General features: G+C 42.0%; 1 protein-coding gene across 4 annotated transcripts in view; it reads left to right on the plus strand.

Moving 5' to 3' along the window:
* The window catches only part of gse1b (Gse1 coiled-coil protein b), a 166,479-nt gene that overhangs the window by 124,489 nt on the left and 24,391 nt on the right, over positions 1 to 17,599 (plus strand). The window contains exon 1 of one of the 4 annotated variants that reach the window (XM_085268421.1): positions 15,238 to 15,506. The exons of the other annotated variants lie outside the window; for them this stretch is intronic. Within the exon in view, the coding sequence (XP_085124547.1) occupies positions 15,473 to 15,506 (34 nt within the window). The 5' untranslated portion in view covers positions 15,238 to 15,472. Of the gene's footprint in view, positions 1 to 15,237; positions 15,507 to 17,599 lie in introns of those variants that run through there. 4 annotated transcript variants of the gene reach the window in all.

Genomic DNA, 17,599 nt, shown 5'->3' on the forward strand with positions numbered 1-17,599 from the left:
TATTGTAACTGACATGGGAAACAGTCCGGCTTCTCAGAATAGAGCCAGAAATGGCTTACAGTAGGGTAAAGGGCAAAAAAATACAGTGTAGGACAATTAAAAGTAAATGAGGGGGGGGCACATCAGTTGGCACTAGAATAGAACAGGAAATGGTGTCATCCCAGGTATTTTGGTTATCACAGACACTATATGTATAGAGTTAGTTTCACTCCTATCAAAAGAAATCATGTAAATGTATCTTACGGTTGTCATTCACTGTGTATTTAGTCAAGATATTGATCCAGATTAAGCCATATGCTAGATATGTGGTTGCAGGCCAGGTGCTTTTAGGAGTTCTCCTCAAGTGCGGTTAACGTGAGCCTACAACTGCCATCTTTTACCTCTGATGATAGCCGGTGTCACCACTTCACTAATTTGTGTTTCATACAGGAAATCCTCCGCATGAACACATGCTCAACCTGCCATTTAACCAGTCCAAATTAGACTGCTTTCACAGATTCAGCTCTCACTCCCTCTGATGTTATGCCTTTCAGCACAATATGTCTTTTAATTAACTGTTCGTAATCACCAAATGTTTATTAGATGTAAAAAATTGAGGATACAGACAGATTATTAAGTTTTAATTCAATTCAAAAACAGTAACTTTGGCTACATTTAAATTTACATTTAAACTTAAATGGAATAATGTTGGAACCAGTGACACAAACTGCTACTTTCATTTCCTGATGGGTATTATCAGACACATAAATGAAGCCAAAACCATCTAGCTAGGTCACTTTGTGCCATTTTATTTTTATTTCACGGGTACTCCTTTCCCATCGTGTCATATTTGCTTTGCGACAACTCCAGTATATGTTTTCATGCTAACATGTTCATTCGGATAGAGATTTTTTTTCATTTTAAAATGAAACTCATTCATGTGGATGTAGATTGAGAGCAGAATGGATGATGTCCTGTGTTTTCTCCATCTTATAAAACCTGTCATTCAGCTGGAGAAGCAGTTTCTAATCTTGCTTTTAATTTATTTAGGGATCTCTGTTATTACAATGGGACTGCAAATTGTGTGCTCTTAAAATAAAGCCTGAAGTAGTGATGTCACAGAATTGTTAGGGGTTTTATTTTCATGTCTGTTTTTCCCCACTACAGCACATTAATATATATATAAACAGAACAGGGATCATGTCACAAGGCTGCTGGGTTAGGATCAGTCGTTGCTAATAGAGAGGGCAGGGTTAGGGTTATCTAAATTTAACCAGGTTGTAATTAATAATCCAACATTATTGATAAAAACTACATAGACATGCAGGACACAGATGCACAGTTTTGGTATTTTAGTATTCATGTATAATTTGCTGACTGCACTTCTGAAAACTGGAAAAGCATTTTCAGCTCCTTTTTGCGTAACAAACTAGATGGAGGTGGGGCGGTGCAGTTTGCTTGGTTCATACTTAAGGTGGATAAAAACCTGGCTGCTGCATGAATGTACCTGTTGTTTTTACCACAACTATGCAATTGTGATGGCTCTTTTGTTTGGTGGACTTAAGATAATAACTTTGCACCTATGAAACACTCTGCTGGTTGTGATAGTAGTTGAGTTTTCTGCATTAATAGCATTCAGTTTTTGCCTGTCTGCCTGATCTCGTCTACAGTCTTTTTTTTTTTTTTTTTTTTTTTTTTGATCATCAGCCATCAAGGAGTATTAAATCACCTACTTATGTTTAACTGTAATGCAACTTCTCTATGTGATGCAATTTGTTTCCTCATCAGGAAAACCTCTACTGTGCCTGGCCTAGTTTAAGCGAACAAGCACCTGCTGATAATGATTATTTTCTGCTTGTTTTAAATGAAGCATTACCTTTCGGAGTGATTAACAGAAACCTTTTGATTGCCCAGTAATGTTTTGAGACACTAAAAAGTGTTCTTTGTTTGTCTACCACAGTTTGTGAAAATTAAGTCTTAGCAAGATATTATATATACTAAGAGGAACAAATATAGTGTTGTTGGCAGAAGTGAGTTAGCTGACTTTGGTTGGATTTATCCTCTCTTGTCACAGACTTACATGTCTCTGATGGTTCAGCACATGATAAGAGTAGGAGATTACTTATGCAAATCTTGCTCTGAGGAACAGAATTTTTTTCAGTTGTAATCTGCCATTTAAAAGTTCTTGAAGCTTTATGCTGCGAGAGCACTTATACGAGGTTGGCATGTTTTCAGGTGTCGTTGTGCTGTTTGTCATGCTGTGGTAGCCTGCAGTGCTGTGAGTGTCTGGGGGCTAGACAGCAGCTGTGTTGAGCAGAGTGTTGGTGACAGTTTGTCTGTGGCAACAGCACCTGGCTCTGTTTAGAGAGTGATTAGGAGAGTCCCAAGCAGCTTCCTGTACTGTTTACACAAGGAGCCTGGAGTTAAAGGTGACCCACTTTGCATTTTCTTATCAACAGCCCACATTGATAGCTTTGAATAGCACAGACTGTAGAAAGGCCTTTGCATGGGTTTACATAGTTCTCTATTACAGAGAATGGGATGTGTTTTACTGGGTGAGGCTTGGCTTTTACTAGCATCACAACAATGTCCTTAGGTGGTATGAAATTGTGGGTGCATTTACCGCTCTCTTTGTGTGACAGGGCTGGATTCGTCTGTGGTCCGGCTCTGTGATGGAAGAGAATACAAGTGTAGGGACGTTTAGGAAATTGAGGGCTTTTTTCTGTTTTGTCTACATACCCTCTGCCATGTTTCCTTTCCTTCTCTGTCTTTCCCTCTCTGTGTTTTTGCCCTTCTGTATCCCTAGCTAGAACTCTCATGGGGCATGTCTTAGATTTTGTAGGTTTAACTTTGGATTTCATGGCTTTTCCCTTTGGGACGAATTGAGTTTGTGTGTTTGATTGTCTTTCTAAGAATCTCCTATTGAGTGTTTAAAAAAACCGTAGTAAATGTAAGCTGTAAATGTGATGACCAGTGAAGACAGCTGAACAAACAGGTCATAAAGTATTTATCTGAAGAGAAGACAGATGGGACGTTGGGTGAAGGACCAAGCAGACAGTTCCACAGGTAGAAAGAAGTAGTAAAGTATTGAGCCAGAGAGCCAACAGCTTCCTGTGTCTGATGTCCTCCTTTTTTTTTCTCAGGCCTGCAACATTTTCCTCCTCATTTCCAGTAATAAAGCCACTTATTACTTTACGTGTGTGTGTTTGTTTACTCTGTGTATGAGAGCAAGCTAAACCTGCTCTGTAGAATGTGTAGAGATGCATTTCTTGTCACCCAGCACTGCTGTTAAACATTGCTTAGTTTTATCAGTATGATATGTGTGTGTTGGTTAGTGCATGCTTTTAAAAACATTAAGGCGTTGTCATACAGCCTGGCACACTCACATGCCTTGTGACACACCACATTATTTTGAGGCTAGATGGTTAATTTTACATAAAAACGAAGGACTTCAGTAACAGTAGCATAATTCTCCAGTAATAGATCAGGAAGGCTGTACGAAGTGTCAAAGCTACCCGATATAAGTGCATTTAAATATGTAAAGTTGTTACACTGATGGCAAGTAGACGTGAATATGAGAGTTTTAATGAGAGTCTTGGCCTCAATTTGTAGACTCAAGTCCTTGTAATGAGGGTTACTTGCATAGGATCGCTTCACATTGCTGAAAAAATATTCCAAGTAGATCTGAGATTTCAGAGGTAAAAACTAGTAGGACGTATATTGTACCTGTGTTTACATGATCAGAATAATTTGTTAAACGTGGAAATTAGTGTCGGGGCATTGTTGTCTCGTATCGTACATTCATCTGTAAGTGTGGATTTTTATCACTCTCACACAAGTTAACCTTTTACCATTTTTCACCTAAAAGATGTTCACCTCAAGTTAAACTATAGTTTGTGTTTGGCCTTTTTTCAGCTTTATTTGAGAGGCACAGTGAAGAAAGGACAGGAAAGCGGGGGCAGAGATAGAAGGGGGAAGACATGTGGTAAAGGGTCAGACTAGAACCCGGGCCTGCCACTCTCAGCCGTTCGGCCTGTGGTTGTCTGCGCACGCACTGAGCTAAACCAGCACCTGAAACTATAGTTTGTGTTTAAAAGATGGCCACAATGTTACACATTGGGTTGGGAAGTCCCATTTTGAAGCCTCAACTTGAACACTTCATTTATTTATTTGTTTGTTTTCAAAGCTGGGTGTAATGAGTGAGTAGATCTCAGAAAAAGAGGACACAGCATGCTCATACGATGGCCATTTATCAACCTCTGTGTAGCCATATCCTAAATCAGGAGTAGGCAACCTTTCTGATGATGAGTGCCATCTAAAATTTCCTCAGAAGTCAGTCTGCCATATGATTGTATTAGCAATAAATTTAATAACGCTCTATATTAACAGTTGCATACTATATAGAACCACTTTATAGAATTATATTTGTTTGCAGATGTTGGCAGCGAATAGCTATCAGCTATTTTCAACAAAAAAAATAAAAAGACACTTTTTATCCATAACAAGAACTCCATAACAGCAAATGAACTGTACAACAGAAAGTGCAAATGCTATTTATGGTCTCCTCACAACAATGATAAGAAAAATAAACTGAGCCAATATGGCATGTTTGTTAATACACTCTGATCTCTGGTCTCCCACTCAGAGACACAGGTCTCTGAGCGTCCAGCATTCAGATGGCCTGAGGACACTCATGTGAGAGAAAGTCTGCTCACACAGATATGTAGAACCAAATACTGTCAATTAGGCCTCTGCATTGTTTTGAAGACAGTTAAACTTGTCAGGTAGTGATGTCCAGCAGGTGAAAATGCAAGCTCCATGAACACGCACAGCTATGGATTCCAGCTGCTTCGATGTTGCATTAACTGGCATTAACTCAGACAGTTAATGCGAGACAAGTCTAGCTGCTCATTAAAACTTTCTGGTTTGAACAGAAAATAAAACATTGGTCCATACACCTGAAAGTCCCAAAAACACATTGTGAATTCTGTCTCGAATCTACGGATGTATCCGTGTATTTCTTCCTTCCCTTATAACTTCCCTTCAACTCATTCATATCACCTAAAAGGTAAACCTGTTTCTCCATCACCTGTTCAGCTCTGATGATTCAGTAAGGACATCTCCTGGTTTCATCTTCATGTTTCCCTCTCACCAGATAACCAAACCGACATCATGACCAGCAGCTTTAACAGCTGTGGCTCCAGCAAACATCAGCTGATACTGGAAATTAATATTAAGTAAATTCTAACAACAGCTGATCAAGCTTAAACATGCTGCTGTTGTTTAACACGACATCCGGCGGTTTCCTCTTTCTGGTGCAAAGTGGGCGATAAACAAACAAGAGAGAAAAGCCGATCAGCTGATCATTGATCAGTTTCATGATTGAAGCAGCAACAGGAGAGGGAGGGGGAGAGAATGAGAGAAGAAGAGGCAGCTGTGCAGCGTAACGACAGAATAAATCCAGCTTTGTGTGTTTTTTTTTTTTTTTTTCATTCTAGCTGAAGTACGGGACAAACTGTGTTCCTTATCAGCTCAATACGAAACGCGTAATATTTTCTCTGAATGCGGGACGATTCGTCTTTTTACGGGATGGTTGGCAACTCTACTAACTAACCTTATGAATAAAATAAAGTTCACTATCAGTAAAATCATAGCACCCACCCAGGTGTATAAACTCCATCATGCTGGCTAGTACACAGTACGAGTTATTGTAACTGACTGTAAAAAGTCAGCACAACAAAAATAAACTCCATCTAAACTTGGTTTATATCTGACCCAGATAGACTGCAGGTCATAACTTCTTACCTGAATTTCAGTTCACCTGACACTCGGACCGGCGGCCGCCTCGGGTCCCTGCTCCTCCTGCCTTCCCTTTCCCTCATCCACCTGCTGGCCTCCACCACTTGCTAATGTCACTGAATCTGTGGAAGCTCCGCCATAACCACCACCAAACAACTGAGTTATTTTTTACGCACCGGCCAGCATCTGGCCAATCGACCACATTTCATTATTTATACCGTTACTAAAAATAAAAAATCATCGGCCCATAAAAACGGAAAATCACCATCGGCCCACTGAGCAAATGCCCGCCCGGTATGCCCGATAGCCAGTCCAGCTATAGTCGTGCAGTTAACCCTTCGCGTGCCAGCCGTGGCACGCGTGCCTAGGGTTGCCGACCCCTGTCCTAAACCTTCTCTGCCTTCTATATTTTTCTGTATGGGACCATAACTCACACAGTGAACATTGTGCTGTTTTAATTAAGATTTGGAAGTAGAAATTGGAACTATAAACTCATTAGGAAAGTCTTTAACTAGGTTATAAATCAATCTAGAAGTATGGACTTTCTATACAGTCTGTATTGTCTGTTTGCAACCAAAGGAGTATTTCTTGTGCTGGGCATTAAACGAATGCAGGTTTAAAGCATTTCTCCAGTGGCTTCACTTTATTGACTTAATCTTTTATACATATTCTCTGACCGTACCATATTTTACTTCTCGTAACTGGAAACACTTTTATTCACTTTGGCTTGATTGGAGCTTAAATCGTTGTTTCCCCCAGTTTAGTGTCACATTTTTCAGGGTTTCTTTTTCGAACATGAGGACTGTGCGGGCAGTTTTTATAGATGCAAGGTGAGTCACACTGCTCTCCATTGTGGTCGAGTCCCATGTTTCGAGAGCCATTCCCTGAACTGCATTGGAGACATACTGCTTTGGTAGCCATCGTGATTTCATTTAGACAACAGGGCGCAGTGTTCATCTGTGGAGTAATTTCCAGCCACTTTGTCACAGTCTCAACTTTGTATTCTGAAGCTTCAGTTTGGATTTGATTGCCTGAGGCGTACGATTAAAAAAAACATTTTCATTCACACAAGCCGCTCTTGCTACATTGAGCAGACCAAACCACCTCTTTAGATTATATGCGTATGTTTGTGTAGCTCGTGTTTGCTGCTGTCGTTGTCATACCCCAGAGCCTGATAAGCACGGGCCAAATAAACACAACACAGGCAACGTGAGAGCAGTAGATAAGCGAATCATACACACACTCAATACTGACCATACTTGACTATTGCCCTCACCAAGTAGAGCCTCTTTCATTAACCCTTTTTTTTTTTTTTTGGTGTGTGTACCTCAGCACAATTCTGTCCATCTTGTGCTTTCTCCAGTCACACTAAAAACAGCTTTGTGCTAAGGGCTACTCTTCAACAAAGCCCTTTTCTTCTGCTATCACATCATCATCTCATCTTGCCTCTATCCGTGTCTGCTTCCACCTCTCTTCAACATGACTCTTTGCCTCTCTTGTTTCCTCCATTTCTGTCTTTTCCTCTGTTTCTGCGATATCTGCCATATCAGCTGACTGTCATATTGTATGTGTCTGTTTGTTAGCATGCCTCATTGTGTATGAGTACAAGGTCAGATATGTGCCTGAAGAAGTGAAGCAATTTTGCGGCCAAGTGTTTTAATAAGCTCATAGACAGAGCTGCATGCCTGTGTTGGTGGAGGCCACAGTTGCCTTGTTAAACGTGCTCTCACAGAGAATCTAGTTGCCAGCTAGGCTTGTTTTAGCTGGCTGATATTTGCATAACTAAAAGCGTATGCATTTTGGGAACTGTTCTTTCTGTATTTTTGTTTATATCTCGGTTTCACATCTTCCATACGCGTTGTCTCTTATCTCAGTATCACATCAACCTTGTGCGTTTCTCGTTGCATTGCAACCGATTGACATAATTTCTAATAATTAGTAATTTAGTGAGCGGATAACATAAACACACAGGGGGGGTACATCGCTGCATGGTTTTCCCAGTCTATTCAATCTCATGGATGTATGCATTATGGCAATCAACTGTTTTGTCGTTCTTTTAGGATGGCAAGTGAATCTCTTAAATGTTGAGTAAGCCATTGAGAAAGATCATGCCGATGTACTCAACACCTGCACAAGCACGCTGCACACTTCATTGCCTCTTAATACATTCTGCACCACAAAATCTGTGGATCGTTGCAAGCCAATCCAGTTTTTTGTTACATTTGCACAGTACCATGGCAAGTACAGGCACCTGTGTTGTATGTACACACAGAACACAAACGGATGTTTACATTTAACAGAAAGTTTAATATACTTGAATGGTTTAATTCTATGACTAATAATGATTTCTTCTCATGCACACTATAAAAAAAAATCATAAAAAATGTAAACAATAAAATATAATGCAATTTATAAAGATTTATAAAGGCCAAAGGTAAAAGTTTGATCATTTAAAAAAAATTAAAGAAAAAAGATAAGAAAGGATAAAGAAACTAATTTGAGAAACTGGAACCTGACAAAGTGTTGCATGACTAAATTGAGTGATCTGTTGTCAAAATATCTGTCGTCAGCTGTTTTTCTTTTGGTTGAATAACCAAGTAACAACTGACTAAATGTTTGTAAGGTTGTGTAACTGTTCTAGCTTTAATCTTACAGATCCTTAGATTTCCCCTGTGCTAACTAGATAAGTCATGAACATTTGCACTTTTGAACCACTTCTTATTCTTTTTGCATTCTTTGTGGATCTAATCTTAAATCACACAGTTCGCTGGTCTAGCTAATAAACAAGCAATGCTCAAATTCATTGTAATATTACTGAGAAATTTTTATTTGAAGTTTTAAGCACTGCAAGAGCCATTGTGATTAATCTGGACTGACCCTCGAACGTTGTGAAATATTAAAATCACTTTTTAAATGAATGACTGTTCTGCAAATGGTGTACTTGTCAAGTACTTGAGAGTATCAAGGACACCACAAGTCTCAGCTCTGTGGCAAAGCCTTGTTTTTGTGGCTACTCACAAAGATTTGGCCATGGTGACAGTGGTTTGCCTTCTTCGTGCTCGCCTAGAGAAGAGAGGTTCACTCGTCAAACCGTGCAGCATCCACACATTTGGACACGCACACGCATGCACGACCGGGAACACACACCAATTATACCAATTACAAGATTACAACAGGCTAACTCTCAGCAACAGCTATGGAAAGTCAAGTGGGTGCTGTGTGCATGTCTGTCGCTGTGTGTGTCTTCTTGTGTGTGTGCGGCGGTGCCGCTTGGGAGTCAGGGCCCATGCAGAGCACTTGCAGTGCTAATTAGGCAACCACAACCCAGAAGAGTACATCACAGAGAGAATAGAAAAGGGAGAGCGGATGAAGTGAGGAGTGTATGTAGGGAATCCAGCAAAAAAAACCAAAACTGTGCTCATCTCCTGAGGAGGCTTGTGGAGGGAGATAAAGAGAGGAGGAGGGAGCAAGCTGAATGATGATAACAACCAAAATATGTTACATGCAATGATGTCCCCAAGCACTGAGAGTATCACAGTTCAGAACAATACAATTTATTCAGCTTTGTGGGATATATAGGTTGTCTGCTTATTTGTCAGCATTGTGTGTGTCATCTGTGCCTGTGTACGTATCAGTTTATGTGGCTAAAAGTACACTAAAGAAACACAGGTGCAGAAAAGACGATAAGCTCCATGGTAGATTTTTGTCTTTTGGTTTTTGAGTTCATGTGTGGGAGATCTGTAACGTTTGTAATGTCGCCCTCCCTTTTTCGGAGCCAATCTGTCACCCTTTTTCAGTCTCTGTAACAGGTGAGGTTGATTAAAAGAGGGAGTTGGCAGGACATGGTAATATCTGAGCTAACAGCCTCCATGCTTTCTGACGAACAGCTGGGCTGGGGCTGAAGCAGGCCCTCTCATCAGGGGAGCAGCAAGGCTGTGTCCCCCTCAGCAAGAGGCTGCAGAGGGCACAGCCATACAGACAGCAGCTTGACTCCTGGGGCATCGACCACAAAGAGCCAGAAACACAGACAGGAGGCTCTTGTGCGTGTTTGTGTGGCTGAATGTGTATCTCTGCATGTGTGTGTTCACACTCTCTAAGCAGCATTGTGAAGCGTAACCAGACTGTTCTGTCATACGCCCACGCTGGTATCTCCGAGAACACAACTACACACTCCCAAGATGACATGCGCTCACGCGCGCACACACCACCACAACCCCAGCCACCCCTACCACAGCCGCTATGTAATTAACAGACAGAGGAAATGGCACTGTTGGGGTGGGTAAGTCGGATGCAGGGAGGAGGAGAGGAGAGAAAATCATCTCAGCTCGTGCCTGCCCCGAGGACACACTGTTTCTCTGTGGCTGTGTGTGTGTTGGAGAATTGAAGAGAAGAAGGTGAAGAGAGGGAGAGAGATGCCGGCTGGTCTTTTGAAATCTCTGTGTTTTTGTTGCTGGCTGCTGGAAGGCAGGTTGGGGGTGGGGTGAAAACAGTGAGTGTATGAGAGGAAGAGAAGTAGGAGGTGAGGGATGAATAAAAAGGTGTTCACACACATGCACGTTCACGTACACAGCCGTATCATTTAAAGCCTCACAACGTAGAAGACAGAAAGACTGCTCTCTTTGCTTGTTGCACAGTGGTGTCTGCGTGCTTGTGTGTTTAGGTGTGTGTGTGTGTGTAGGACAATGTGAGCAAGCCAGGTCAGAGAGAGATGTACTCTGTTCTCTGCTGTAGCTCCATAATGGAGGCCTGCTGTATAATGACAGCTCAGACGCAGGCAATGCTGTCTCCCTCTCTTTCGGCTTCTTGACTGATCTCTCGCTCAGCCCCCCACCCTCTCCCCACCCCCCTCCTCCTACACCACCACTGTGATTTTTTTCTTCCTCTGTCTTGGTCTTCCTTTTCTTCTTCCATCTTTCTCCAGTGGAACTGTCGCCTTTGATTCAGCTTCTCTGCAGCCACAGTGCTTCTGTTTCAGGATTTCTCTGATATTAGGTTTTTGTCTTTGGTATGGAGTGAAAGAGATGGCACTCGTAGGTGTGTGTGTGTGTGTGTGTGTGTGTGTGTGTGTGTGTGTGTGTGTGTGTGTGTGTGTGTGTGTGTGTGTGTGTGTCTTTGGAAACACACGTACACGTCCGCTGTATCGTGCCTGAGGGTAGACTATGACATCTCATCTAAGAGGTCAAACAAACTTGGAACTACCAGAGCAGGTTTATCCTGCTGTGCTCCTGGATAGTCTGCGTATGTGTGAATGTGTGTTCACGAGTGAGGATGAAACATACATCTGTTTGCACTGTTAATATCCAGACTCATATCTGTGAGCATTTACGACCACCTTTGATATTATGTCCTTGGTCAAGTGGTTTTTCTTTGTTTTGGAATAGCTGCCTGTGCACCTTAAAGATCATCTTTTTTTTGGTCAACCTTAGCTGTTTATGGATACATGAGTACCATTTATAAACAGTATATCACTCAAAGTTTAGATTTAGTTAGCCGCAGAGTTATGTTTCCTGTTGCTATGCAGTCTTTTTTTGGCCGGCTTTAGGCACATGATAACTTTGCAGTGGTAGCAGATATTATGCTCATATTACATCCTGTTTAGCTAGGTTGGTTTAACCTTAATTGCAGCTTACTTAACTGCTGTTTTGTGAACCCTCGTTTGTCTCTGTTGTCTCTTTAATCTGAAGTTTCTTTCATGTTAAACTTCTTACATAGCTTCCTGTCATCTATTTCATCCTCCTGTCAGCACATCTTGTGCTACCTTGAGCTTCTGTCAACCAGTCACGATGACATGTACTCATCAAATTGACTCTAAATCCTTCCTCTGTCAGTGTCTGAGCTGCTAAGGCTAAAGGTTTGGTCACATGTGCACTGCAGCCCTGAACCTTTGTGGTAATAACCCAGAAGAGTTACATATGTTACACCATTTTCCAAATAATTTGGGTCAAGTATTAAATGGACTTAATTCTTCCAGCTTCCTACTACAGAATCAGTCGGATGTCTAAGTAAGTAACTGTTTGGAGAACTCGCAGTGAGTGAGTGGGCACGCTGTGTCCTGTCTCCTTGTCTCTACCCAGGCGCCACCTCTTATCTAAACCTATATATTTCCACTAGTGATGCAGACTATTTCCTGTTGTCTGTTTGTGAAAGAGGCCATCTTTGGACAAAGTCGAAACTTGATTTTCTCGACTTTGTCTGAAGTTTAGGTGTGACAGTCTAGCTGATATATGCTTTCCCTCTGGGAATTGCCATCAGTTTTTAGCTCTGCTGAGCAACTCTGATTAGAGCCCATAATGTAAGAAAAAAATAATTTTCCTCTTACTTTTGGGCGAGACGCTTAGCTGATGACATGCTTGAGGCATGTCTGCAAAAACTGAACTAAACGCACGTCACTTGAAGTTCAAGCATTCCATTAACATCTTGTTCAATGTTCCTTATTCAAATATTTAATACTGGCCTGTTGATAAAAAAACAAATATCAAATGTCCTTTGCTAATCAGGGAACAAACTGTGCTAGAATTCATTTAGCCTTGAAGTAGTGGGAGTAAATGTTTGTGTTGTATTGACAAATATAGCTCTGATACTACATTGTAGTACATCAAAGAACAGATTATGAGAAACCAGCGTTCATGCTGTAGACGAAAATAAGAACTGGAATGTTGAAGTGGAACACAACAGCAGACCACACAGCTATATTACATTAGAGCTACAGAAGTATTCAAAGCTGAGCACAGCAAGGCTTTTAGAAACTGTGCTTCAGTCGCCTGCCCGACCACATGCATTGAGCCAACCGGTTTATTGTAATGACATTTTTATTGCTCATTTTAAGCGAGACACTGACCGGTTTGGCTCTGTTCCTAAACAGAGCCACAATATTGTGGCACGACTGAAGTGTGCTTTACCATGCCTCTAGAAAAGAGGCATCTGCTGCCTGAGTGAAGTAAAGCATGGAAACGCACTAGTTGTCATGTGTCAGTTGGCAGTACAGTTTCAGTCCGTGCTGTATTGGACTTGGCCAAGACAGGTTGGTGACTGGATCAAATAGATGGGCCAGCAGCACGACACTGCTAGTTTTAACAAGCTGATAGGCAAATCCCTTCCTGGTTAAAGATTAACCACTCGCTAGAGCTGCCACTGCATTATCTCTCCACTGGCCAGGGCATACAGTAGCCAAGAGGATTTACGTTCCCTGTGTGTGTGCGCGTGTGTGCGAGCGTGCGCATGAAAGCCTAATCTGCATTCCAACCAGCAAAAGGGTGGAACTGTGTGTGTCAGTGTGTTTGTTTGACTATGGGAGTTAGTGATCTGCTTCTCTCCCAGCTGGGTGTTAAAACAGTGCGTTTACTGTATGCCATTTAGCAGTCAATCTGTTCTGTGGGTGCGTAGAATCATGTTTGTATGTAGCCTGTTGTAGTCTACATTCTTTTTCAGGGCTTTGTATTTGTTTTCCCTTAGGGCGTAACAGAAAGGGTTAATTGCATCAGTAAGCTTGGTGTGTAATAGACTCCTTTAACCCTTGGGTTGTCAGAAAAAATGCTCAGCGTTTGCTCCAGTGTCAATAGATCTAATTTATTCATATCTCTGTAAATGTTGCGTTAACATCCTTAACCTTGGTTTGTCCTTCTCTTAATCCACAACGATATCATTAAATTGTATCCGTTTTCTTTTGTGTATTACTGGATTAAAGGACTGTGACATACGCTGTTTTACTGACAGAGGATTCCCCTGATTGACTGTTAGACGATGCCATCTGCTGGTTGTTTGAAGAATGAAAGGCCTGACACTGCACACCCTGAGCAAGTGTGTTGTAACTGAGTGATGTTAAGAAATGACAGCAGGCCCACTTATCTGGAAATTCAAGAGACATTACTCATGCTTTCCTTAGATCGTAGTCTTCTTCTTCACTTAGTCTGAAAATAGAGCCTACACGGCTTGTGCATGGCTTGTGTTTTCTCAGTTTAGAAAGAAATATAATCACACTGTCACTGATGACATGATTTGTAATCATTAGTACGTTAAAGTAATAGGTGTTTATCTGTTTTGTTGTTGGAAGCTAACTGGGAAAATGCCACTGTTTGTTTTCCATTTCTGGGTATTTACTTTACTGGATGAGAGATGGTGGTGACAGGAAATGAGGGCAGACTGATAGGGGGATAGATTGTGTGTGTGTATGCAACAAAGCAAGACTTAAACCATGAGAAAAGGATTCCTTATGAGTTATGTTACTCGTGACTGCTGGTAGATTACTCAGAACATAGAAGCATAAGCACACACACACACCACCAATCTTTGATAGGATGTGTTGTTCAGAACCAGCTGGTTGATCTTCGTGGTTTTAGACAAAAAATGGAAGAGAAGGCCGGAAACAGCAATGGCTGTGGTGGTCCTGTGTTCACAAGGGACAAACCTCTCGAGGAACAGAGAGGATTTCTGGGAGGTGGCATTTGGCGAAATGCTGGCCACTATGTTGTTTTAACCTAAAAATTGTATCTCTCGCTCACTTGCTCCTTTGCTGTTCTGAGAAAAGTAGCGAGTGGCGGAAGGAGGAAATGACTAAAACAAGTCATTCACACCCCTGCTATGACAGCAGGACAGAGAGGGGAAGTCAAACCCACACTTTTACCCTTTTCCTGAGTCCTCCACCCCAACCACTATTACACATTAGGCTCCCCCACCCTGATAACAGCTCTTTTTAATTGTGGCATACTGTGTGTTTACTCAAAGGAACCCCTGTGTGTGTGTGTGTGTGTGTGTGTGTGTGTGTGTGTGTGTGTGTGTGTGTGTGTGTGTGTGTGTGTGTGTGTGTGTGTGTTTTGGTATGACATCCTCATTTGTGTGAAATGTTACAGATTCCTGTAAAAAGGAGAAGAATGATTTTCTTTTTGTATTTGCTTTGAAATAGCCTTAGTTTCACTTTAATTTGAGAATTTTCAGTTGTGGAAATGTGTGAATAAAGCAAATTGAACTGAGTTGAATTGAGGCTAATAATTTACAAAAGAGTTTCTGTGTTGTGCTGTAGGGCTTGACACAGGCCAGGGCATGTTCTTTCTTTCTTTCTCCTAACTTCTTTGTATTTGTCTTAAGAAAAAAAAAGGGAGCCTCGCATATTTCACCTACCTGCTCCCCCTCCATTCATGCATATGCATACACGACCCCACACGCACACGCTTCATGACGCTTGCCAGCAATGAGGTCAGATGTGATGACCGGCTGAGCACCCTTCCCTGTTTCTCCTCCTCCTCCGTCTCCTCCTTCCCTCCCCTCCCCCTCCTCCAATTCGCCTTTGCAGGGCATGCATGCCTGTGTCTGTTATCTACAAATGGCTGAGGAATTATAGGTTGAGAAGGGTGGAGGAGGAGGAGTGAGGGAGACTGTGGGGAGGGGGTGGGGGTGAGGTCATGTGACATCGCAGCAGCTGCTAGCCTAAGAATTTCTGTTTTCTCAGTTAGAGAGAGAGAACGAGCGAGAGCACGGAGGGGAGAGAGAGGCGGCGTGCGTAGTGTGTTGCTTTGTTAGATAAGCTCTACACGGTCTTTGTGAGACAGGAAGGCAGCCGGGCAGGCAGGGAGAGAGTGGACGGGCAGGACGAGAGAGATAGGCAAGGAGTGAGTGAGAGAGAAGGGAGCAGTAAGATGGTGTGTGTCCTGGCGCTCGTTACCGGTGCGCACTGGGCTGGGCTCAATGAGAAGATGCAGGCATGGGAGATGCAGGCGGCTCCACTCCTTTGTGCAGTAAGAAGCTTCGATCACACTTTTTTATCTGTGAGGGGGGTTCTTGAACCGCTGCGAGAACTCCGGATGTGCGCCTCTGCGTGTATTTGTCAGGCTGCGTGCTTGTTCGTCTCTTCTTTCACTGCTACTCACATTTGTTTCTGTTTGTGCTGTGGTTTATATGTGTGGTTGATACAGTCAACCATAAGCTGCTGTCTCTGTAGTTACTCATTTAGAAAAAGTTCCTTGAATATGTCCTCCTGACTTTGTCGGACTTTCCCTAAATAAGGAGGGAAGAGTAGCACGCTATTGTCTTAAGTCACGTTACTGGAATGGAGTTGAACTTGGTGTGTGCTTTTGCTTGTTTGCCGGTCTGTCACCAGGCTCTGTGTGTGTTACTTTAGTGATTCCATTATTAATTGTTTGCTGGGTTCATTGAAAGTGCACTGGGTAACTGGGAGGTTACAGGCAGGACAACTTGAGAGGTGTTGGGAATGCTATTCACTCTCTCATGCCTGACTTGCCACTGTGTGTGTATCCACTTGAAAACACACACAGACACACACACACACACACACACGGTGCTCTGCTTCTGCTCTCTTCTCAGAAGGGAAAATGATCTTTTTACAGCCCTCTCAGGCTACATCCACAATAATACATTTTCACTTAAAGCAGTGTTTTTAAAATGAAAACAATCTCCGTTGTGCACACTTTCAGAAATGGTCTTCAGCTTTGCTAACCTAACCGCAAATCACATTGACCATTCACTGGACAGGCGTGTGTGATGCAAACATGAAACGCATAAAAGCCACTGAAAATAACAAAAAAGTATAAGAGCGTAAATTGCAAAGCAAATCTGGCAACATTTTAGAGTGACAGGAGTACCCACACGAGTAAAATATAATCCTAAAATGAATGGGAACTGTAAAATCTTAGCTGAATTTTTGTGACTGATAAGATCGGTAAACAAACGTGGGCATTTGCACCATTGTTTACAAATTTTTCTGTTTCTGCCCAACCAAATCCTGGAGTTTTTATACTAAATGCAGGACTGTTCCAAGAAAGTTTTTTGTTTTCAGAGGCCAAAATTACCCGAGTAGTGGGGATGCTAGGCTTAAATATAGAAAAAGTACCCTTAAAAGTGAAAATGTACCTTTGTCGCTCTGCTAGGCTTCTGCGGAAAACTGAGATCTGAACTTGCTTGCCAAACTGCTACTTTTTAGTAAGCAGATCTTAGTCATCATGTTCATTGAAAGTTCATTTTAAATGTTGTTTTTAAGGGAGAATTCAGAACAACTGTGTGTATGTTATTGTTTGTGTAACAGAAGCTTTTCGAGTCTGAAGCTAAACTGTCCTCCGAGCCTTCCTTTGTGTGTCCGTGCGTGCGTGTATGTGTGTTTTGCTTGAGCACGTAGGGGTATCAGACACCGCTCTGGCATTTAGGGATTCCACTGACCGTGGGGCTGTCAACATGGTGTCACTTTTCAACACACACATACACAGGAAGGAAGGAAAGGACAGACCCTCTCAGCCCTCCTCACCCTTTCTAACCCCTTCAGCCATCAGAGCTTCTTCTAGCCCAGACTGTCATCAATTTCACTTTTATATTAAGTCTGTTTCTCTTTGCGACGCAGCATTTTCTTTTATTGGTAGTGTTTTTTTGTTTTGTTTTGTTTTTTTCAATTAAGCTCAGTGTCAGTGTGAGAAACATTTTCTTAAGTGATGGTTATGTGAGGGAACCGAAAGGCACTCTGAATATTTTTGTGCTGAATTTTTTAAACAAATATGATATTTCTATTTAAAGGTAGTAATGTTGGCGCATGCTCAGTAGAGGAGCTATGTAAACTCTATGACCGTGGACCTCTGGCACACATGCAGTCAACTGCAGCTCTTTGAGCAAAACAAAGAGTGACCTGCCCTCCTAACCTCTCACCTCTGACCCTATGCCATACAGCCAAAGCCCCTCTGCTCCTCAACCCCTCACACCACCGATCCCCCATCCTCTCCAGCTGTCACAAACAGAAACCCAGCTCCACACGCTGTATTTTTATTTACACAGATCCTCATGCCTTGAATTTTTTCTCATTCTTTAATGGAAATGCAGTATTGGTCCC

The sequence above is a fragment of the Mchenga conophoros genome, linkage group LG1 (genome assembly GCF_057382185.1).
Source record: "Mchenga conophoros isolate Kocher_MC1m ecotype Shallow Benthic linkage group LG1, M_conophoros_male_GT1.1, whole genome shotgun sequence".
Taxonomy (NCBI): domain Eukaryota; kingdom Metazoa; phylum Chordata; class Actinopteri; order Cichliformes; family Cichlidae; genus Mchenga; species Mchenga conophoros.